At 37.3% G+C, this 25143-nt stretch overlaps 3 protein-coding genes and 1 pseudogene across 3 annotated transcripts; 3 read left to right on the forward strand and 1 right to left on the reverse strand.

Annotated features, from left to right (window-relative positions):
- Positions 1 to 2054: 2054 nt before the first annotated feature.
- On the forward strand, positions 2055 to 2906 carry LOC113271977 (F-box/kelch-repeat protein At3g06240-like). The gene has a single exon (XM_026521898.1). It carries the CDS (start codon positions 2055 to 2057, stop codon positions 2904 to 2906), a length of 852 nt encoding a protein of 283 aa, XP_026377683.1.
- A 3081-nt stretch (positions 2907 to 5987) lies between these two features.
- LOC113271978 lies at positions 5988 to 6650 on the forward strand. Its single transcript, XM_026521899.1, has one exon. It carries the CDS (start codon positions 5988 to 5990, stop codon positions 6648 to 6650), a length of 663 nt encoding a protein of 220 aa, XP_026377684.1.
- Positions 6651 to 6749: 99 nt separating this feature from the next.
- Positions 6750 to 7724, forward strand: LOC113271979. Its single transcript, XM_026521900.1, has one exon. It carries the CDS (start codon positions 6750 to 6752, stop codon positions 7722 to 7724), a length of 975 nt encoding a protein of 324 aa, XP_026377685.1.
- A 3056-nt stretch (positions 7725 to 10780) lies between these two features.
- LOC113271980 lies at positions 10781 to 19783 on the reverse strand (annotated as a pseudogene).
- Between the last annotated feature and the right edge of the window lie 5360 nt (positions 19784 to 25143).

Genomic DNA, 25143 nt, shown 5'->3' on the forward strand with positions numbered 1-25143 from the left:
TTGCTAACTATGGTTATTGTCTTTCCCACAAGGATTTTATGCCTTATGAGTTGTGAAGCAACTAATCAACTTCAACGGAGCAAAGTGATCATCTGCAACGGATCACCTTTACTTACATCTGTCACGTTGTACTCTTTTCCCTTCGTCAAGGTTTTGTCCCACTGGGTTTTCCCTTGTCAAGGTTTTAATGAGGCAACGTATACGCATCCAACTATGTTCTAAGTTTTCTTTATATTTACTCTTTCTTTAGTTCAAGTTTTGTCCCTCTGAATTCTCCTAAAGAAGTTTTAACGAGGCAATTAACTTAGACATGTCGGTCTTTGAAGATCGTATTGCATGTGATGAATTACATCTAAAGTACGAGACAACATGTGAAGTACTACATGTGAAGATTTGTTACAAGGTTTTGTCCCACTGGATTTTTCCCTTGTTAAGGTTTTAATGAGGCAACTGATTTCAGCACAAGTCATCAAGGAGAGAACAACATTTGAAGAACTACATTTAAAGCACTATATGCGAAGCACTATGTATAAAGCTTTGTTATTGAACCGCATAAGGGGGAGCGTTATAGGGCCTATGGCCCATGGATGTGCGGTCCATTAGATGAATCGGTCTTCTCTTTCATGTATATAAGAGATTATATGTATGTAACAGATTGATGCCTCTTTATCAATTTCCAGTTCTTCTCTACTTTTCAATATCAATTTCTTCTCCTTCTCTATCTCTTACTTTTCCCTATTATTTCCACTGCAAAAAAAGACTACTATTTTTAAGTTTGTTATTACTTGGCCATATATCCCTTTCACAACAGCGCAGCAGCAGTAGCTAGTTTCTCAGTTTATGATGAGAGTGGTGGTGTAACAAAGAGAATCTCAAGGTCAGGTGGTTGATAATACCCATTCTTAGGCGCTTCTGTTATTGCTCCTTGGGGTTTATTCGTCTTTGGTGGTGGCGGTGGACATCTCAAATTCAACCATATCTGATTTTCATCTCTTTTTGGTGTCTTGTATCCCTCTTCACTTTCTGTCATTTGATTCTCATATTCCATCTCTGTTTTTTTCTCTCTCGAAACAACTAAACAAAATGAAGAAACAAAAAAAAATATATACTCCCTCCGTCCCTAATTAGATGACCTATATCATAAATAAGTGGAGTAATAGATTAGTATTATTATAAGAAATATGTAAAATTTGATAGTCATATTTATATTCATTAGGTAGGTGTTTTAAAATGCTTTCCAATGATACAAAGTTTACGAAAATCCGTTGTATGATTTGAGAGATAAATTATTTTAAATTTATTAGTAAATTTTAACTAGATCATCTAATTAGGGACGGAGGTAGTGTATATATATTTATAAGTGCACTTTGTATGGGAAGACAAAATCTATATAGCTGGTATATATATCTGTTGTTAGTTGGTCGGATATGGGCAGAGAAAAAGGGTCAGACAGGGGAAGTGATACCTAGAAAGTGGATTAATGGGATAATATGTTGCCGAATAAAATGCACTAATTACAGCTCAGCAGTATAGATCTACGTGTAAATGAACGCGTGCTGTTGTTAAGGTTAAAATCATTCCAATTGCTCGAAATATTTTTGTTCGAATTTAGCCCATGTAAACCATTGTATTGCGCGTCACCTTCTCAAAAGTTTCCCATCTCCGATCCGGTCTGCCTTGCAACTATTGCTTTTCCGATCCCACGGGCTTCCTTGCAACCTAGACAACACGCGCAGCACATATTCTGTACGCAGTGCACGTGCACTTATTCTGGGAAGCCCTAGTATTTTTCTGTTTATAAGACGTTTCTTGCTGCTAGGGTTAAAGAAATCCTAGTTCTCTGATCTTACCAGTAGAAGAAGATGAAGAAAACATCTAAGTCGACTTTATGGAGCCTTCCACAAGAAATTCAAATAGATATATTTCTTAGATTACCACTGAATTCCATCTTGATTTGTAGGTGTGTATGCAAGCTCTGGCGTAATCTATTTTGTAGCCCTAATTTTATTAAATATCACCTTAATAATAGAATCCAAAACAACAACCCTAAGCTTATGTTTCTAGATGACCAGCAGTGTGATGGAAATAAGGAGGTCTGTGCAGCTTACTCAATAGATTATGCTTCACTATCATCATACTCATCGTCAATGGATCAAAAATTCTGTGAATGCGATAGAGCTGTTCGGATGGATTACCCATTCCAATATAAAGAATGTACTAAAGAATATAATCGAGGTAATCATATTGATATCTTGGGTTCTTGTAATGGCTTGATTTGCATGGGTAATTTAACTGATTTGGATTATGCAACTAACTTATATAAAAACGGTAGTATATGTATATGGAACCCATCAACCAGGGAGTATAAGAAAATACAGGTACCAGGGCGTCACTTTGATCTCTACTCAAAAAGTACTTTCAATATTAGATATGGGTTTGGTTATGATTGCATCATCAATGACTACAAGGTTGTAAGGATCTCAGGTTCCGGAAACCCGGGTGGTTTAAAAACTGAGGTTTATCAGTTAAGATCGAGTGCATGGAATTGCACCGAAACAAAATCTTACAAATTTCCTTATGAAAGAAGATCTCGTGGCTTGCTTTTCAATGGAGCTCTCCACTGGTTGGGTGTTGCCATAACCCAAGAAACCTCTACTGAAGTTATTATGTCTTTTGATATTAGCAACGAGAGAATCGTTGATGTGCCATTACCAGAAGAAGCTATATTACATCTAGGAAGTACAAAGGCTAGGAAAAATCTACGAATGTTGAGTGATTGCCTTTGTTCAGTTATAAATCTCTCTGGCACTCGGACCGATATATGGGTAATGCAGGAACTTGGAGTTAGAGAATCTTGGAGAAAACAATTCACCATTTCCCGAAAGATAGTGGACGAATTCCGTTAATTACCCTAAGCCAATATGGTCTCTTAAGAATGGGGAAATTCTTATTGAATTATGATATGGTCTTGCCTTATTTTATCCGAGCAATGAAATTGAGAGGTAGGAATTACTAGCTAGTCCAGTTCTAGCAGACCCAGTTAATGGCTAGTCCATCCGTGGAAAATATTTACTCTCTAGTCCAAAAACATGTTTTTGGACTAGATTATTTACTCTCTAGTCCAAAAACTTCGTGGAGACTATAAAGTGTATTTTATAAATTCCTAAAACAGCCTTCCAGGTCTAATTAGTATCAACACATGTAAATGTTACTAGTAGTATGTTACTACATACTAGTAGTATCAATACGGTGATACTACATATTAATATGTACTGTACTAGTAGTAACAAAAATATCTTATTGTTACTAGTAAATTATGTAACTACTTTAATATACTAAACTAGTATACTACTATAGTATAGTATACTAGTAAACTAGCATATTTGTAAACTAGTAAACTATTAGTAACTAGTACTAGTAGTAAAATATGTAGTATCAATACATAACAATTTTTTTTGATATGTAGTATCAATACATAACACATATCAATATGTAGTATCAATATATAACATACTACATATCAAACATACTACATATCAACATATAACATACTACATATCCATATGTAGTATCAATACATAACATACTACATATCAATATGTAGTATCAATATATAACATATTACATATCAAACATACTACATATCAATATATAACATACTACATGTCAATATGTAGTATCAATACATAACATACTACATATCAATATGTAGTATCAATACATAATATATTACTACTAATACACTAGTTACTACTAGTATACTACATACTACATATGTTATTTCTACATACTACATACTAGTTACTACTAGTATATTACATACTACATATGTTCTTACTACATACTACATACTAGTTACTACTAATTACTACTAGCATACTAGTAGTAACTAGTATACCACATATGTAATATGTAGTAACATATGTATTATTATACTACATATCAATATATAACATACTACATGTCAGTATGTAGTATCAATACATAACATATTACTATTAGTATACTAGTATACCAGTTACTACTAGTATACTACATAATACATATGTTATTACTGCATACTAGTTACTACTAATTACTACTAGTATACTACATATGTATTATTATACGTAATGTTATATACTAGGGTTAGTAGAGTAATTTTACTCTTTTCAAAACTTTTTTGGATTAGGGAGTAAATATTTTTTGGCGCTGGACTAGCCAGTAACCCGGATCGGATCGGGTTTTCTGGAGAGGCCATTCCATGTCGGGCGTGGTAGTTTCTTCTGTAAGGAGAGAGTACGAGAACCAGTGATTTATATGGAGAGTTTGGTTTCGCTTAACACGGGTACTTACGTGAAGAGGTCCTGAGCCATAAAAAAATGAGGTAAATACTGCAGCTGTCTTTCTTAAACAGGGATTTAGATATGGTATGAAACTTAATATTTGCATATATTTTTAACCATATTCATTTATATTTGCATGCATGATCAAGTTGATATGAATGTTACTTCTATAAATTATGAGAAAGCATTTATATATACCTTACATTGCTGCTAGTAGCTAGTTCACTTCCTCCATGACCCACTTGGTTGAGCCGTAAATTTTCTCTGATGAATATTTATGATTCTGTGTGATGATTTGACCCTTGTACTTTGCATTCTGGAGTGTTATTCCCTTTAATCTAAAAAACAAAAAAATATATTTTTATGGCATCACAGCATTACATAACATGTAAATCACTGGATACAATTTTCAATTAAATGTTGAATCTGTATTTCGTGCTTATGCTACAATATCTGGTTGAACGATTTCAACGTCTTTGGTTTTATCATATATGCCATGACCCATATCTTCAACATCTTTAGCGGAGCGAGCAAACTTCAGCATTGTGTTGTGTCTATCCCAACCAATAGTTTGTTCAGCCAAAGGATAAAGCTGTTCTCAATCCATTGTATAGAAATCAGCATCTACGCTTTTACCAATCACTTTAAGGCCGTAACCAAAGATCATCTGGAGTGAACCCCACCTCGCCGAATGGGAGATAAAATGTTTATGTTATGGGGTATAATTTCTCAACTGCGCATATCACCATATTATAATCACTGTGCATAGTGAAATGCAGGCTATAAACCAGACCTCTGTACGATAGCCACCACATCCCTCCGTAGGATACCCACCGCCTCCGTTACCTCTTGCAACAAATCCGAAGTTCCAGCTCTTTGGTGTCTCTATAGTCGGACTGAATCGTTATGCTCCTATAACCCCGCTTAAGTAAGTAAACACAATTATCGATTAACAAAAAGGAGAAATAAGAGAAGGTTAAAACTAACTCCATCTTCTTCTAATTCCGATTCTTCTTCATCATTATCTCTTGCTATCTCCATCTTTGGTTCACGACGTTCATTTGTGTAAACTGAAACGGTTACTTTCCCACAGAAAAATGATAGCATTAATGTCTCACTCAGCCCTACATTCAGGATCGTCCGATCTTGTAGTTGATAAATGTTGAATCTAGTCTTATACTACCTCAAACCAATTTGTGTTATTCTATATATCAATCTAGTTCATCTACTCGAAACCAATGATGATAATCTCACATGAACAATGAAGTCCATACAGTTCACCGGAACATCATTCCCATTCGACAGTTGAAGGTGGTTTCGACGTCATGTCTAGAACAACCCGGTTTAAACCCCTGACACTATTGCCAATCTTTGCGGTCACATCATCAAGAAACTTACGATCAAAATAGTACCTGGTACATTGTCATCAAGATTAAATGAGATATATAAATAGGATATCGTTATACTCAAAGATCAAAGTCAGAAAATGATGGACCACCAGAAGAACTGACCTTAGCAGCTAGAACAAGGTGCTGGGCTAAGTCTATTTTTAACTGTTGATGGGTTGTTGACATGCATTTAATTTAATATTGTATACTATTATGTAAGAAGGTTAACATTTCAAGCATTAACAAGCGGTTTGGCTGGAGGTGGGTAAAGTGGATGAAAAATTGTTATGAAGATACGCGGTTATCTGTTATAGTTAATGGGGTAGCAACAGGCTTCTATAAGGGATCGAGAGGCCTTCGGCAAGGGGATCTCCTCTCGCAGTTTTTATTTCTAATGGTCGCAGAGGTATTTTCAGCTCTTATGAAGAAGGCAGAAAGAAATGGGTTAATAAGTGGTTTCAAAGTAAAGAGCAATGGAACGCCAATAACGCATTTACAGTTTGCAGACCATACGATTGTGTTTCTTGATGCAAATCCTGCACAGTTTACGGCATTAAAGCAAATCCTAATTGAGCTGCAACAAATTACTGGATTGAATACTAATTTGGAAAAGTCTTCAGTTATTGGAGTAGGAGATGCCGCCAGTAATTGCGATAAATGTGCTCGCGTACTGGGGTGTGAAGTTGGAAGCCTTCCAATTAATTATTTAGGACTTCCTATTGGTAGTTCTTCAAGAAGGATAAGTATTTGGGATCCGGTTATTGATAGGCTAAAGAAAAGGCTAGCGTCATGGAAACGACAATACTTATCGAAAGGAGGGAGGTTGATCCTTCTTAAGAGTGTTTTAAGATCGATGCCAATATACTATCTCTCGTTATTTGCAATTCCAGCATCAATAGCAAATACATTGGAAAAAATCATGCGTAATTTTCTTTAGGGAGACTCTGAAAATGGAAAGAAGATGCATTGGGTCTTATGGCGAAAGGTGTGCAGGTCAAAAAAAGAAGGTGGCTTAGGGGTTTAATCTGTAAGATTAATGAACCAAACCCTGTTAACTAAGTGCCTATGGAGATATGGAAAAGAGAAATCTAGTCTATGGCGCAAAATCATCCAAGAGAAGTGTCGAGGTGATGAAGAGGCATGGACTGCTCCACAAACAAACCATACTCAAGGGTGTGGGTTATGGAAAAATATTCTGAAGCAATCAAAATTTTTGAAAAGTGGGACTAAGCAAGTTGTATCGAGTGGTAAGAATGTTCGTTTTTTGGAAGATAGTTGGAAAACAACACAACCCTTGAAGGAGCTCTTTCCTAAAATTTGGAGAAAGTCGAGCAAGAAAGGAAGAGTGAAACACAGAATGGTGAACATAAATGGGTTGCAAACTCCATCATGGGATTTAGGCTTTAAATCGGGTTTCAGAGAAGAAAATATAAGTGATGTTGCTGCGCTCATTGAAACTATTGGGGATCCTAGCAATTTAGGAACAAAAGAAGATACAAAGTCATGGACTCCGGGAAAAAATGGAGAATTCTCAGTTTCTTCTTGTTACGAAATGATTGATGGACAACAACAATTACTAGGACAAGCTCAAGCTCAAGCAAGACAATGCAGAATGCCGTCGAATTACATTTGGAATTCAGCCATCCCAACGAAAGTGTCATTTCTAGTTTGGGCTGCAACAATGAATGGATCACCAACTATTGATCGTTTACGTCGAAGAGGGATGGCAATCACAAACATCAGCTGTTGTTTGTGTCATCAAGAACCCGAATCAATTTCACACATCTTTATTCAATGTGAGTTTGCAAAGAAGGTGTGGGGTCATTTCTTAAACTTGTTGGAAATTAGATGGAGGCCTTCAGATTCATGTATGGATTTCATTGTGTCTTGGAAGTTGAAATTCATGACCGAACCAAGGGAATTTCTAAATTCTGTTTGCCTTTCGCTATATGGAAGCAAATCTGGGAGGAAAGGAACGATAGAGTTTTCCGCAACAAGGAAAAAACAGTAGAAAGGGTTATTATTCAAGTGAAGGCTTCCTTATTCAGTTGGGCGAGAGTTCATGAATCCTTTAAGCATTTTAAGTTTGTGGATTTCATGCACGGTTGTGAGGTTTTTAAGTAGTAACTATCTTCAAACATGTACTAGGGGAAATTTTTTTTTGTTCCATGTTTTGCACTCCGCTTTACTCGTTTTGTGTTGTCCAGTTTGAATAGCTGTGTGTTGTTTCTTTTAATGCTAGCTCAACACTCTCTAGTGAATGAATTTTATCTTCTCCAAGAAAAAAAAATAATTCAAGCATTAACTCATTGGTACAAGTTTATCATTCAAATGCCCCAAGACAGCTCCTCAGATACTACACGAAACAAATAACGAAATAAGTAAGATGGAACATGGAACATCACTTGAACCTGAAAATTGCACTACATCCATGTGCATCTGACTGGCTAGAAGTAAGATGTTTTGATAAATCATACAGCTTATAAGATTCATTTGGTTAATGTCCTAGTTTACAGAACTAATCCTCTCATTGTCGTACTGATGCAATCGCTATGGTGAAATCATTTTACCCTTAAAGATATTGTTCCGGAGAGTGGTAAACAAAGAGTGGTTGATTTTGTTCCTGATATCAAATTTCTTTACATGGATATCTTCATAGTATTTGTTTGTTAGTATTGGAGTATGTCACACTTTTGGAGAAAAGAGAAAATTTAAGAGAGCCTCATGTTTTTGACTATGCCAAGAGAGAAAGACTCTGAATAACACTGTGGCGGGATCATACTAATTCATATATGGCAAGAAAGACTCACTACTAGGTCTCTCCGAACTATAGAGTGAAATAAATGATTGCTTTTACAGAGAAAGAGGTTCGAAGGTGCACACTAATGTATTAAAAACCTGCAAGCCATATTTCTCAATTTTTTTAGCTGAATATTTTAATAACTGATCCCATACCATTGTAAAGTTTGTTAATAACCTCCAGTACAAGAACGTGATCTGCAAGATAACCAAATCTTGGCAGTCAAGTATTTCTTAAGTTAGGAAACAGGTAGGAGTCTAGACTTAGGAAATTAATATAACTTGGTCGGCAAGAATTTATTCTTGGCCTGCAAGTTCTGTCAAGTATAAATAGGTTGGTTTCTGTAGAGGTAAAACATACAGTCGAGAGTCTTTCATTAGTCGGAGATTTACACAACAAGGAGAGTGTTTTATTCTTGCAAGGGTTGTGTGACTAGAGACAAACATAATGGGCTAAGGGTTCTTGTAATTGTTCTTCAGATCTTTTAATAAAAAGTGTCATCATTCTACAGTGGACGTAGGTACACCGAACCACTATAAAATTCCGTGTCTTGTTCTGTTTGATATTCTCTTGATTGGTTCATTATTTGCTGGTGATATTCTGTGTGTAACATTGATATTAAACTAACTAGACGATTCAGACCTAACAATTGGTATCAGAGCCAGGGTCGTCTAGTTTTGTTTACTCAAAGATCAAAGTAGACGGTTAGAGATGGTAGATCCAACGGGAGAAGGTCCATCTGCACCAAAAACATCAACAGCAAGGCAACAACCATGAGGATCGATGTGGAGAAGTTTAACGGGAGGACAAATTTTGGACTTTGGCAAGTTCAAATTAAGGATGCGGTGATTCAACAAGGTTTGCATAAAGCCTTGAAGGAAAATAGGCTGACAGATATGACAGATGATGATGAATGGGAAGAATATGATTTGCAGGCTTGTGCTGCAATTCTTTCGTGTTTAACCAAGGAGGTCATGTATAATGTTATGTCTGAAAAGTATGCAAAATCTTTTTGGAAAAAATTGGAGGGTTTGTACATGACAAAGTCTCTCACAAGTAGATTGTTTCACAAGAAACAAATGTATCAATTTCGATTCAAATATGGTACGTCTGTTAATGAGCATATTAACAGTTTCAATAAGTTGATGACTGAATTGACTAATGTTGGAGAAGTTGTTAAAGACGAAGATCAAGGTATGCTACTATTGTGTTCTTTTCCAGATACATATGATACATTGATACAAAGTACACTGACATCAAAGGATACTATCAAACTAGATGACGTAATTGCTTCTTTATTAAGTGATGAGTTCCGTAAGAAGGATGCAATGGAAAGTGATCAAGTTGTTGGGTTATATGTAAACAATGGGAAGAATGGACCAAAACCTGGAAAGAATAAATCCAAGTTTAAGGGAAAAACCAAAGGGAAACATGAGAGGTGCTGACGGTTACATGTGTTGATCATCATGAAGTATGGATTTTTGATTCTGCTTGTTCTTATCATATGAGTCCAAACAAGGACTGGTTTACCTCTTATGAATCTGTAGGAGGTGGTACTGTACTACTTGGTAATAATTATGCTTGTGGTGTAGTCGGGATTGGAACAATTAAGATCAAAAATCATGAAGGTAAAGTACACACTTTATCTGGGGTAAGGCATATTCCTGATTTGAAGAAAAATTTGATATCACTTGGTACTTTAGAATCCAAGGGTTATCGTATTGTAATGGAAGGTGGATTTACAAAGGTTTTAAATTCAGATTCTAAAGTGGTGATTCAAGCTAAGAGAGAAAGAAACTTATATTTCTTATAAGGAGGAACAGTGGTAGATGGAGTTTATGTTGGAGTCGAGAATAATGAAGATTCTAGTATTTCGAAACTTTGGCATATGCGGCTGGGGCATATGGTGAAATCATTTTACCCTTAAAGATATTGTTCCGGAGAGTGGTAAACAAAGAGTGGTTGATTTTGTTCCTGATATCAAATTTCTTTACATGGATATCTTCATAGTATTTGTTTGTTAGTATTGGAGTATGTCACACTTGTGGAGAAAAGAGAAAATTTAAGAGAGCCTCATGTTTTTGACTATGCCAAGAGAGAAAGCCTCTGAATAACACTGTGGCGGGGATCATACTAATTCATATCTGGCAAGAAAGACTCACTACTAGGTCTCTCTGAACTATAGACTGAAAATAAATGATTGCTTTTGCAGAGAAAGAGGTTCGAAGGTGCACACTAATGTATTAAAAAACTGCAAGCCATATTTCTCAATTTTTGTGGATGAATATTTTAATAACTGATCCCATACCATTGTAAAGTTTGTTAATAACCTCCAGTACAAGAATGTGATCTGCAAGATAACCAAATCTTGGCAGTCAAGTATTTCTTAAGTTAGAAAACAGGTAGGAGTCTAGACTTTGGAAATTAATAAAAATTGGTCGGCAAGAATTTATTCTTGGCCTTCAAGTTCTGTCAAGTATAAATAGGTTGGTTTCTGTAGAGGTAAAACATACAGTCGAGAGTCTTTCTTTAGTTGGAGGTTTACACAACAAGGAGAGTGTTTTATTCTTGCAAGGGTTGTGTGACTAGAAAGAAACAGTCGAGAGTCTTTCTTTAGTTGGAGGTTTACACAACAAGGAAAGTGTTTTATTCTTGCAAGGGTTGTGTGACTAGAAAGAAACATAAGGGGCTAAGGGTTATTGTAATTGTTCTTCAGATCTTTTAATAAGAAGTATCATCATTCTACAGTGGACGTAGGTACGCCGAACCACTATAAAATTCTGTGTCTTGTTCTGTTTGATATTCTCTTAATTGGTTCATTATTTGCTGGTGATATTCTGTGTGTAACATTGATATTAAACTAACTAGACGATTCAGACCTAACAACCATCTTAAAGAGTGTTAATAAAGATCTGAAATTAATAGCTCAAAGCAGCCTTCGTTGCTTTACCGCAAAGAAAGAAAGAAAGAAGAAGCTTAATTTTTTAAAAATATAAATTAGAAGAGGAAAAAAAAGGGAAGAAAAACAACTCACCAGTCTGCAGTCGTACCATCCTCACTAGTAACACCCCTAAGAGAAACAACATGAGAATGTGTTCTCTGATCACCTTAAGTTGTTCAATAAGCTTCAATTTAATGTCTTTGGGGAGCCCCCCAACGTTGTGATGGCTCTTGATTGTGTGTGAATGGCTTCTTCCGCTTCCTGGTGGTGGGCATGATTCAATAACATCAGGATAAAGGGTTCCCTGAACCAAGAAAGCAGGCTTCTTCCCTATTCTCTTCTCTAAATCTGTGGCGAAGTTATCAAAGAAGGCAATAAACTCCTTTCAAATTATTTTTCTCTTAGTCTTAGGATCTTCTACGCCTTTCAGCTTGCCTAGGAACTGCTCAACTCCATCATGACAAGTAACTGGCAGGTGAAGGTCCTTTTCAAAGAGTTCCATCACACGCTCTTTCTCCTTATGCCTCAATAAACCATTGCCAAAAAAAATACAGTGAAGCCTATCTCCAATTGCCTTATGCACCAAAATAGCTTCCACTGTAGAATCGACATCCCCAGATAAAGCACATATAACATGATAATCATCAGCAACTGCTCGTTTAATGAGTTTAATTTCTTATTCTACTACATCTTCCATCTTCCATTCAAGAGTTATTCCACATACATCCAACAAAAACCTGCTCAGTGTTACCATTCCTTCCGTTGAATGTGTCACCTCGGGATGATACTGAAGTCCGTAAAACTTCCTCTTGGGATCCTGTTGACTCTTAGCAGCAACACTAAACCCATCGGGAAACTTCACAGCTTCATCACCATGACTCGTCCAAACACTCTGTTTAGACCCAATCGCGCCACTCTTATACGACCCACTCTCCTTTAATACCTCAATCTCCATTTTCCCATACTCTTGTTTCTCACCAGTATGAACAACACCACCAAGTTCCTGAAAAATCAGTTGTAATCCATAAGAAATACCCAAAACCAATATACCGTTAGATTCGACATATTCAATAAACCGATTTGGTAAAGTTGGTGCATCTTCTGAATGAACAGAGTGGGGTCCACCTTATAAGATCATGACTTTAGGGTTTAAGTCTGTGATGGTTTCGAGTGATGATGTGCCAGAGATACATAGTGAGAAGATGGTGTCAGGATTTTCTTAGGGAATAATCACTGACAACCGCGGAATAACGGATCTTGAGATATTATGATGAATAATAAGTAAACCAAGCACAAGCAACCATAATAATACGAGAAAGATAAATCAACTCACAAGACACAAGATTTATAATGGTTCGACCAATACATACAACTTGTATATATTGTCTACCTCCACTTTGAGCCACACCAACTCAAATCCACTATGAAGAAAAATGATTACAGCGTCGTGTAAATCCCAGCAAACCCTTGGTTACACTGCAACAATTACCAGAGACGATAACCTTGTCTCTTGTTCCTCACCAATATGCTCTCACAAAGAAACCCTAGCTTTAGACCTAAAAGCTATACAAGAAATCTCTCACCGACCTCTTAATCGTTTTCTACACAATGCACAAATTCTACAAGGCCTAACTACCTATTTATATAGGTTACAAACTTGGCCACCAAGAATTCTAACCGGTTTAGGAAACTCCTTACCTAAATAACCACGACTAACTTTAGGAAATAATTAATTAGTCTTCAATAACTAACAATCTTCTACTTTGAAGACTTATTGATTGTCTTCCATTCTTCAACTTTGGATTGACGGTGCTAAAACATCTTCATGTCAGTGCGGATCCCCTCCCAGATCCTCATTCTGAGAGACCAAATAAAGCCTTGCAGAGCTTTAACTTGTCTGATGTAACTCCCTTGGTAAACATATCCGCCGGATTCTTCGAACCAAGAATCTCCTCGAGCTTCAACTCTCCTTCTTCTAAGAGATCCCGAATGAAATGATAACGAATATCTATATGCTTCATCCTAGCATGATAGTATGAGTTCTTGGCTAAATGTATGGCACTTTGACTGTCGCTAAACAGAACATTATCTCCTTGTTCCTTACCCAACTCAGCTAATAATCCTTGTAACCAAATCATCTCCTTGCTCGCTTCCGTCACCGCTATGTACTCCACTTCCGTAGTATACAATGTCACCAACTTCTGTAACCTTGAGTTCCAACTCACTGCAGTTGACCCCATAGTATAAACATAACCGGTCGTACTTCGCCTTTTATCTACATCACCTGCGAAGTCTGCATCCACATAACCCCTCAAAATAGAACCACCTTTTCCATAGCACAATGGTACGTTTGTGTTACCTCTCAAATACTTGAGAATCCACTTCACAGCTTCCCAATGTTGTTTTCATGGGTTGCTTTCATATCTACTCACTACTCCCATTGTATATGCAATATACGGTCTCGTGCACACCATAGCATACATTAGACTCCCAATAGCCGAAGAATATGGTACGTTAGACAAGTACTCCTTTTCTTCATCTGTCTTCGCACACTGCATACTCGAAAGACGAATTTGACTTCCAAGTGGAGAACTAACTGGTTTAGCATTCTCCATATTGAACCTTTTCAACACTCGTTCAATATATTCAGCCTGACTAAGCATAAGTACACCCTTGGATCTGTCTCTTATGATCCTCATACCAAGAATCTGTTTTGATTCACCAAGATCTTTCATAGCAAACTCACTTTCTAATTGTTTCTTCAAATTCTCAACTTCTTGTAGAGATGTTCCGACAACCAACATATCATCCACATACAGTAGTAATATGATGTAGTCAGAACCATTCCTTTTGAAGTAACAATAATGATCTGCATTACACCGTGAGTAACCACTTCTATGCATGAAGTTATCAAACTTCTTGTACCACTGTCTCGGGGCTTGTTTTAAACCATACAAACTCTTCTTTAGCTTGCACACCATCTCTTCCTTGCCTTTTACTATTAATCCTTCTGGATGCTTCATGTAAATTTCTTCATCTAGGTCACCATGAAGAAAAGTTGTCTTTACATCCAACTGTTCAAGGTAGAGATCTTCAGAAGCCACTAGACTTAAAACTACTCGAATAGTAGTCATTTTCACAACTGGAGAAAATATCTCGTTGTAATCAACACCAGGTTTTTGCTGGAAACCTTTCACAACCAACCTCGCCTTGTAGCGAATATCTCCATTTGCTTCAGATTTCATCCGATAAACCCACTTGTTATGCAACGCCTTCTTACCTCTTGGTAATTTTACTAACACCCAAGTGCCATTCTCATCAAGTGAATTTATCTCATCCTCCATAGCAAGTTTCCACTTTCCTGAATCATCAGCCGCTAGTTCTTCCTTAATATCTTCAGGTTCACCTCCATCCGTAAGTAATAGATAATTCAAAGCATACCTTGGTTTTGGTTTAGGAGTTCTTGACGATCTTCGTACTTCTTGTGAAACTGTAGGAATAACTCCCACTGCAGTAGAAGTATCTTCAACTTGTACTTCTCTGCCATCAGCAACATCATGCTCTTCTTGTTCCACACTTCTTCCAGAAACATCATCAATATCGATATACAACTCCTTATCGACGTTGCTTGACCTGACATCTTCAACTTGTGCTGTATTCCTGTCCTTGTACAGCTCATTTTCATTAAAAGTGACATCTCTACTTCTAATAACTTTGTGACCCTCATAGTCCCAAAGTTTATACCCAAAAGCGTCAATTCCATAACCAAGGAATATACACTTCTTTGCTTGAGCACCTATCTTAGACCTCTCACCGGGACTAAGATGAACATAACCAACACAACCAAAAACTTTCAAATAGGAAAGATTTACCTTTTTTCCAGTCCAAACCTCCTATGGTATCTTCATATCTAATGGACTACTAGGTGTCCTGTTAATTAGATAAGCATTCGTTTCTGTTGCATGTGCCCAGAAGGTCTCGGGCAAACCAGACTGCAACCTCATGCACCTTGCACGTGCATTCGAATTCCAATTCATACGTTCTGCTACTCCATTCTCCCGTGGTGTCCTTGGAACTGTCCTCTCCAAACGAATTCCATTTGTAGCACATAACTGTAAGAATTCTGTTTTGTCATACTCACCACCGTTGTATGACCTTAGACTCTTCAACTTCAGACCAGTTTCTGTTTCAACCAAAGCGTTCCACTTCTTAAACACTTCATACACCTCATACTTATTTTTCATGAAGTAAAGCCACACTTTCCTTGAGTGATCATCAATAAAGGTGACATAATACTGGAACCCTCTGTGAGATGCAACATCAATTGGTCCCCATACATCCGTGTGAACCAAATTAAGTTTTGCAATTCTCAAGTCTCTTCCTCCTCTTCTGAAACTAACCCGTTTTTGCTTTCCAAGAACACAGTCTTCACAAAAACTCATATCAACAGACTTCACCTTAGATAGATATCCTCCCGAACATAAAATCTTCATATTCTTCTCACTCATGTGCCCTAATCTTCTATGCCATAAGTTAGTGTCTTCACCACTACTAGCCACTGCTAAAGTAGTTCCATCTGAAGTCCGGTATAGAGTACCGACTCTAACTCCACGAGCTAATACCATAGCTCCTTTCTTCACTTTCCAATTGTGTTTCGTTAACACAACTTCACAGTCATCATCACAAATTTAGCCCACAGACACCAAGTTCTTCTTCAAATTTGGAACGTGTCGTACATTCTTCAATTTCCATGTTGAACCATTGAGTTTCAAGATCACATCACCCAAACCGATGATGTCGCATGCTTCACCGTCACCCAAGAATACTTGGCCATAATATCCTTCTTTATAAGAGATCATAATACTCTTATCACCCGTTGCATGAAAAGAAGCTCCCGAGTCTATAATCCATGACTCATCTTGCTTGTCCTCAGAGAGTAGTAAAAAACCTTCCGTAATCATCTTCTTGTTATCAACAAGGACATTCACCGGTTCCGCAGCTGCAACTACGTTGACCTCTTCTTGATTACCTTTGTTTCCACCATTATTAGCACCTTTGTTTTCCGGACAATCGCGCTTGAAGTGTCCTACTTTCTTACACGCCCAACACTCAACAACACCTCTAGTCCAGGATTGAGATCTTCCCCTTGACTTTCCTCTAGACTTCCATCTAGATTTGTTGTTATTGTTCCGATTTGAAATCATGCCTCTATCTTCTTCATGCATACTTAAAGCCGATCTTGAAGAACTAGAAACATAGCCTTGTTCTATTATTCTCTCCTCTTCAGCAATTAACCTTTGTTGCACATCATCAAGCTTCAACTTCTCGCTCCCTGCAGAATTGCTTATGGTTGTCCTTGCAGTCTCCCAACTCTTTGGTAATGACGACAACAACCGTAAAGCTTGAACTTCATTATCAAAAGTAATACTAACTTTTGAAAGATGAGAAATAATTGATTTAAACTTCCCAAGATGTGCTGAAATCGCTTCGCCTTCTTGTATCTTCAGATTAAATAATTGTTCACACAACATAATCTTCCCCGAGGCTGAGGACTTTTGATACAACTGTTCAAGTTTATCCATAAGATCCTTCGTACTAGTTTCCTCTTGTACGTTATTGTAGACTTCCTCCGTTAGAAATCTTCGAATCACGGCTACACACTTGCGATCAAGAGTTTTCCATTCATCGTCTTTGCGTGCTCCCTTTTTCGCAACTCCACCCAATGGATCAACAAGGTCTTTCTCATATAGGTAGTCTTCCATCTGAGACTTCCAAAAAGCAAAGTTCTTCCCATTAAAAACTTTAACCGTACTACGATAAACCCTAAAGCTCTAACCTGAGCTCTGATACCAGTTGTCAGGATTTTCTTAGGGAATAATCACTGACAACCGCGGAATAACGGATCTTGAGATATTATGATGAATAATAAGTAAACCAAGCACAAGCAACCATAATAATACGAGAAAGATAAATCAACTTACAAGACACAAGATTTATAGTGGTTCGACCAATACATACAACTTGTATATATTGTCTACGCCCACTTTGAGCCGCATCAACTCAAATCCACTATGAAGAAAAACGATTACAGCGTCGTGTGAATCCCAGCAAACCCTTGGTTACACCGCAACAATTACCAGAGACGTTAACCTTGTCTCTTGTTCCTCACCAATATGATCTCACAACGAAACCCTAGCTTTAGACCTAAAAGTTATACAAGAAATATCTCACCGATCTCTTAATCGTTTTCTACACAATGCACAAATTCTACAAGGCCTAACTACCTATTTATATAGGTTACAAACTTGACCACCAAGAATTCTAACCGGTTTAGAAAACCCCTTCCCTAAATAACCACGGCTAACTTTAGGAAATAATTAATTAGTCTTCATTAACTAACAATTGTTAGGATCTTCACGGACCGCCGGACCCTACTTCTGGGCCCGACCACAGAGCACCGATACTGTCCCCACTTGACCATCTGTTGCAGCAGGTGTGGGGTTTTAATCTAAAAGGCCTCGGTGCTATGTAAGGAGATGCCCAAGCTTATTAAGAGCCATATGTACTCCTCTTATTCCATGTGGGACTATCCTAGCTATACATATGTTGTGTTTATCGAGTCACATACTCCAACAATCTCCACATTGGAGAGATTAAAACCACCTCACCAATCCAATCATACTCCACCATATGATTAGCGTCCGTATAACTACCCATCGAACATGATTATTATCACTACGCACCCTGGAACTCTACTCCACCTTGAGTTAATGGGAAGGAAAGCACTAACTCCACCTTGAGAACAACCTTGACCACTATAGAATCCTGCTCCACTTGAGTTAATGGGGTGCGGCACTAACTCCACATTGAGCGCCAAATCTAGTTTGGGCCTTGCCTCCTCCACCTTGAGTTTGACTCCACTTGCGCCCTAAACCGGGTGACATACACAACCACTTCTCCGTTCGGACAGTAGCCCCAACCATACGCTCTGATACCAGTTGTTAGGATCTTCACGGACCCTACTTCTGGGCCCGACCACATAGCACCGATATTGTCCCCACTTGACCACCTGTTGCAGCAGGTGTGGGGTTTTAATCTAAAAGGCCTTGGTGCTATGTAAGGAGATCCCCAAACTTATTAAGCACCACATGTACTCCTCTTATTCCATGTGGGACTATCCTATCTATACATATGTGGTTTTTATCGAGCCACATACTCCAACAGATGGAGAGTTTTCTGATACGGCGAGTTATGAGATGTGTGTATTATGAACTGAAATCGAGGATTAAGACTAGATTTTCTTGAGTAATGTGATGAAATGTGTGTGTGCACAAGTATCGTGCACACAGCTAATTTAGCTAGCATTTGGATATACAGTCAGTTTAGTGCATGTGAACAAATATTGTTTACATAGTTTGTTTACTCTATATATTAGCATGCGTCTGTTTTAGTGTAACATAATCGTATGGATATAACTTGTCCACAATCCACATATTCTCTGGTCTTTATGGTCTTATATTGACCAAGAAAAGAGAGAAAGTAAAATAGAAACCATCTTTTGGTGACACTGACTGTCACAAACCGCCGCATGTGTAGTTGTAAGAAATCTTACAACTACACTTCACTATAACTAATTCAATCCCTAGGTGATAATTTTGAATTCTTGTTTTATTAACTAAAGATTAGAAATGTTTACAAGAATGATTCAAGAATTACAACAATTCTACTTGAAACCTAAGCTCACTTTCTCTCTTTTCCTATTTCCTTTCCAAGACTTGTCCTAGAATCCTCCTAGAAACAATGACTTCTCCCCTTTATATAGAATTTTAAATAGTGGATGACAGCTAATAATCCCATTATTTTAGGGATCACTATGCCACATATCCGCATAGCATACTTCTTCGCATGATTCTTCACATTTTACTCGTGACTTTGCTAACATCCTCTGGTGCGTCATCTCAACTTTGTTGTGCGCGACGCCCTTCGCTCAGGTTGTATTCTTCACTTCGCGTAATTATTAACGTGTGCGATATTTAACTCCTACATTTGCCTCTTCTCATGTTGCTTATTCTTCAGAATGAGTGATATGAGAAATTCTCCTCTTGAAAATCGCACGTGGCTATCTTTTTCCATTATACTTTGTCGACAGTTATCCGGGTTTCAAGTTCCTCTCTACACGTGTCGATTTTCTTCCCTTTTACCGGCTTGAACCTTCTTCAACCGGTTACTTCTTTTTATCTATTTAAGGGTTTTTCACAATAATCTCTTCCTTCTTCATCACTTATCTTCTCTCTCTTGTTGTTATTCATCTTCATCTGTTATTACCCATTTCCGCTGTTGTTACTGATTTCTTCTGCTATTGTTCTTCCACCATGAACTCTGAATCAAAGTTTGTTTCCTTTCTTCATGATGACTATTGATTTTAACCATTCTTAATTTATTTTTTTTATGATCTAATTCCCATACTTTCGCAGGAAAAGCTCTTCCATTAGCGCTCTTCGAATCATACAAAAAACCCAAGTCTTCCTCAAGTGAAAATAAGGAATTGCAGAAGAAGCAACCGATCATTGATAATGAATCTCACAAGAGGAAGGCTTCGCATAATAAAGAAGTAAGGAATACCCACTTATCTTAAAACAATATTGTTGCCTCTATTACTTATCTACTTTATTTTCGCAGGCTTCCGACGCTGAGATGGTTGATGGTAAGAAGCAGAAAGTTAAAAAGTCTCGCAAACCCATACCCTCTTCAAATCTTTCTATTCTAGATTTTAGCGCTACAGATGTTGTTCCTGTATCCACAGTTAAACTTTGCATACTAGTCCTCTTATCACTCTGATAATGAGTCAAACTCTTGAAAAACATGTTTCTATCACCCATATATCTCCCCAGGTTTCTGAGAAGAATGTTCCTGCTACTCTTTCACCAACAAATCCTCTTACGGATGATAATGCCTATGTTACTTATGACGAACTTTTTAAAGAGTCTCCTGTGAATAAGGAGTTTTCTCTTATCCAAGTAATAAAAAGCACTCCTCATGTTGCCTCTGCGACTTCATCGCACGCAAATCAAGTTTTTTCTTCACCCATTAACTCTATCTCTCAACCGGACCTTTCTCAAAAGAAATCCCCATTCCAATAGATTTCACCACTCCTTCTTCTGTTTTCTTACTAAATTCTTTTCCTTCGAATAAGAAAGCTTTGGATAGTGTAAAACTTGCTGCTCAAACTCTATCCGATGTCATCAACTCTTCCCAATCTTTAATTGATGATCCTTGCAAGCTTCGCTCCTATTCTGCCTTAAGCAAGCTTCTATCTGAATTTCCCGTTGATAAAGCTTCAAGGGATGAGGTCCTTTCTCAAATTGACCCGAGTTTCCATGTTTCTCTAGATGTCCTGGTAATTATCCTTCGCACCTTAACTTTATCTTCTTTAATGATGCTTCCAAGTCATACTAACCTCATCTTTTCCTTTTTAGGATTCTCATCGTCATGTGATGCTTGCTGAAAAGCATTTTAAATCTAGCTATTCTCAGTTGGAACTTTCGCAGAAAAATGTTTCTTTGGAGAAGGAAATACAAAGGCTGAGAGGAGAACTCAAAATTTCAAATTTTGAGGCTGAAAATCTTCGCAGCGAAAATCAAAAACTTAGAGGTATTTATTGTTATATTTGAGTCACTTATCTTATTTTGTATTCCTTCGTTCATTTTTGTAAATTTCTTTATGCATTTGTTAAGATTTAAACCAGAGGCGAACGAATGAGAGATACGATTTTCAATTCCTCGCTGAAGATACTCAAGCAAATAACGTGAAGTTGCATTCTCAACTAAACCAATTAGATAATCAATATTCATATTCGCTTGATCAGATTAACAATCTTTCTCATGAAAATAACCAACTCACTCAGAAAATTGAGTTTTTTAGTGATCAAGTATCTTATTTTTCTAAATTGTCACGCGATGCTGACTTGCTTCATCAAACTTTATCAGAAGAAAACCATACTATTTCTAGGGAGAAACTATCTTTTTCGAAGAAAGAAGCAATGTTTTCACGTCAGTATTCAATTCTTCATGAAATAAATGAAAACCAAGCACGAACTCTTCGCGTACTGAAGGAACAGTGCGAGACTTCGCTTAAAGATTTAAGCTCCCGAAATGAGAAATTAATTCAGAATAACATAAATATTTCAGTGAAGAAAAATCAGCTTCAATAACAATACATTCAATTGAAGAATTCTTGCGATGTTCTTAAGAAAAAGAACAAATCTCTTTCTTCTGAAGAAAAGAAAATTCGATCTCGCCTCAGTGGTTCAGTTGGTGATGGATTTGATAAAGCTATGGAAAGTATGAAGGACAATACCATTTCCTTTTGTAAATTCTTCCAAGGTAGTCAGCTAGAGTTGACTGCCTTATTATGATTTCTTAGCATTTTTTTCGCACATTATTAATTCTTTATTTCTATTTGTGGTTATTTATAATTCTTTGTAGATTATGAAATATCGCACCAGTCTGCTGTTGCTCAATTGAATTCTGAATTATCCAAGGTTTGCGAAGAATATGCAAATCTGGAATTATCTCGTGGGAACCTTGAGCTCTCTCTCTCTGCGTCTCGAAGCAGAGCACGAAGAAGATTTTCATTTCAGAAGAATTTTCTAGAGATAAATGCTAGAAATCTCGAAAGAGCAGCTATTCGCAAAGGACACTCTAGTGCCCAATATGTTATTGATGGAATTCTCTCAAGCAACTTTCTTCCAGCAGTAAAACTCCCCGTATGAAATGTGGGTGCGGATGAAGAATATCCTGAGCCAAATAGTGATTTTGACTTTTTAAGCGATGATGAAAAAGATCAAGATGATGAAGAAATTCAACAAGAAGTTCTTGGAAAATATGCTAATGAAGCTGTTACTGAGATTGAAAATCTTGGATCCAGTGCTAAAGTCTAAAAAGTATTTTGAATAAGATGCTACTGTTAAGCATTCTTGATTTTCTTTCTTTATTTCAACATATTTTGAGCCTTCGCATATTTGTTTGTTGCAAGGAAGATAATACATTGTTGTTTTAATTCCCATACTTGCCTCTTATTATGTTACTTGTAAGAAACAATCATGCGAATTTATCAGTGGTTTGTTTAATTTACTTAGGAGGTCTTATTTTGCCTTCCTATGTAAAGATCTTATCTTGCCTCATTTTTGTGCGAGGAAATTGCAGGAAGTCTTTGTATTTTAGTACATCGACCCATTGATCTCGTCTTATCTTTTTCGCTTGTATTATTTCCTCTTCAGGTTTGTCGCATAAATATCACAAGTCTCAATACTCTCATGAGTAAAAGCCTTATGATATTTACGTCTTTTGACACAATTCAGCTCCCTAATGGAGGGTGCCGTCCTTATCTTACCCTCTGATTGCCCCTTCGAGGAAGCTTACCTCTATCGGGTTAAGATTATGGCTCTTCCCATCCGACTTTTCAACAATCAGTTGATTTCGCAATCTCGCATACACTACCTATAGGGTTTATGGCAGCAAGATCGCACCCAAAATGGGGTATCTTCGGACTGAGTACATCATAGTCAAGACTTGTCAAGAGTGGCAAGTTACACCCTAGACGTCCCGGGCACTCTTGACTCAACCGTGTACCTCGGCGCCCTAATCGAGTTTCTGCACTCCTTGGGAGAGACTTTCTCACCTTAGGCTCTCAATCTAAAATTACTATCTTAGATTGAAAATTTAAGGTATCTCTCCCGGATGGGCATTATCGTTTAATTCTCACCCCAAATCTCCACAACTCAAGTTCCGGGGTCGGTGTAGCCTTCCCTTGAGTCATTCCTTCTAGGTCTTTCCGATTATGACGTGCGATAGGTCTTACTATATTGCCTCTTGCATATGAGCGAACTAGGGTGCACGCCACATTCGGATTCCTAACCAATCTGATAATAAATATCATTTTCTGTAGCCTTTATCAAGGTGTTACTTTTCTTTTATAGAATTTCTTAATTTTCAAGCGAAATATTCGCATTACAATTGTTCGAAATATTAACTTTTTATCCATGCGAATTGATTCACAAGTGACTATGGATAATACTTTTTCAAGAACTGTCTATTCCAAGGGCGATCTAATTTACGACATGTATTTCGTCCTTCATCATCCATTAATTCATAGGCTCCCTCTCCAACTGTTCTTTTTATTATATAAGGTCCATCCCATCTTTTCTCCAATTTTCCATCTTTTCCTTTTTGATATACTGGAATTTCGCGTAGTACTAATTCGCCTGGTTGGAATTCTCTTATTTTGACCCGCTTGTTATATTCTCGAGCTAGTATTTTTTTCTTAATTTTCCATATGCTTCAAAGCGACTTCTCTTACTTCATCCAAATCATCCAACTTTGTTAAAATCAAGTCGACACTTAAATTCTTTTCCCAAGCTTCTCTCTTTGTGGTAGGGAAGATCACTTCTGTTGTAGCACTGCCTCTACTCCATACGTCAGACATAAGGGCGACATTCCGGTTGCTTCTCTTCTTGTAGTTCTGTAAGCCCATACTATATTATGTACTTGTTCGCACCATCCTTTGGTGTACCCTTCTAAATTTTTCTTCAGGTTTTCTGCGATTGTTTTGTTTGTAGCTTCTACTTGTCCATTACTTTGAGGATATAAAGGAGTAGATTTGCCACTTTGAATTTTGAACGCATTGAGCAACATTGTTATATTCTCGCCTTCAAACTGCTTCCCATTATCAGACACCAATTGTGCAGGAATGCCAAATCAGCATATAATATTTTCAAAAATGAATGTGAAGATGTCTTTATCGCGTATATGTTGAACTACATTTACTTCTGCCCATCTAGTGAAATAATCTGTTGCGACAATTAGGAACCTTTTTTGTCCCGTTCCTGGTATAAATGGTCCAATAATATCTATTCCCCATTTTCCGAAGGGCCACACATTTGCTGATGTATTAAGCATAGCCCCAGGTGCATGTATCTTCTTTCTATGACGTTGACATTCTTCGGATCTCCTGGAAACTTGTTTTGCATCTTCATGCGTATATGGCCAGTAATAGCCCTATATTTTTGCTCTGTATCCAAGTGATCTTCCTCCACTATGGTTGCCAGCATCTCCATAGTGTAATGCCTTTAGAATTTCGATTCTTTCCTTTCACGTAAGACATCTGAGCGAAGGTCCAAGGAATGACCTTCTATAAAGAACACCATCCCTTAATTCATAATTTGTCGCACAACTTTTTAATTTGTGTGCTTCTAACCTTTTCTTCGGCAATTCCCCTTTCTCTAAATAAGAGTGTATCTCAGTTCTCCAACCTTTCTCGTCGCTCACATTTTCTGCTTGTGTATCGTCTATTATCATCACATCTGTTTTCACTTCTTCACCCTTTTCTATAGATGGCAATAATAGTGTTTGTATTTTTATATCCCTTGCAACTGGATCTACTAATATTGATGGTATGAACGCCAATGCATCTGCGAGTCTATTATCTTTTCTCCCTATATGTCTCCAACTTATTTTTGGAATTTACATTGCTAAATCCATAACCAATCTCCTATACTTTTGCAAAAATGGTTCATTAGTACTATATGTGCCTTCTATCTGACGAATTACTAGCTGTGAATCACTAGTTATTCGCGCATCCTCAATCTTCATTTCAATTGCTAATTTTAGTGCGTGAACGACTGCTTCATAT

This window comes from Papaver somniferum, chromosome 4 (genome assembly GCF_003573695.1).
Source record: "Papaver somniferum cultivar HN1 chromosome 4, ASM357369v1, whole genome shotgun sequence".
Lineage (NCBI taxonomy): Eukaryota > Viridiplantae > Streptophyta > Magnoliopsida > Ranunculales > Papaveraceae > Papaver > Papaver somniferum.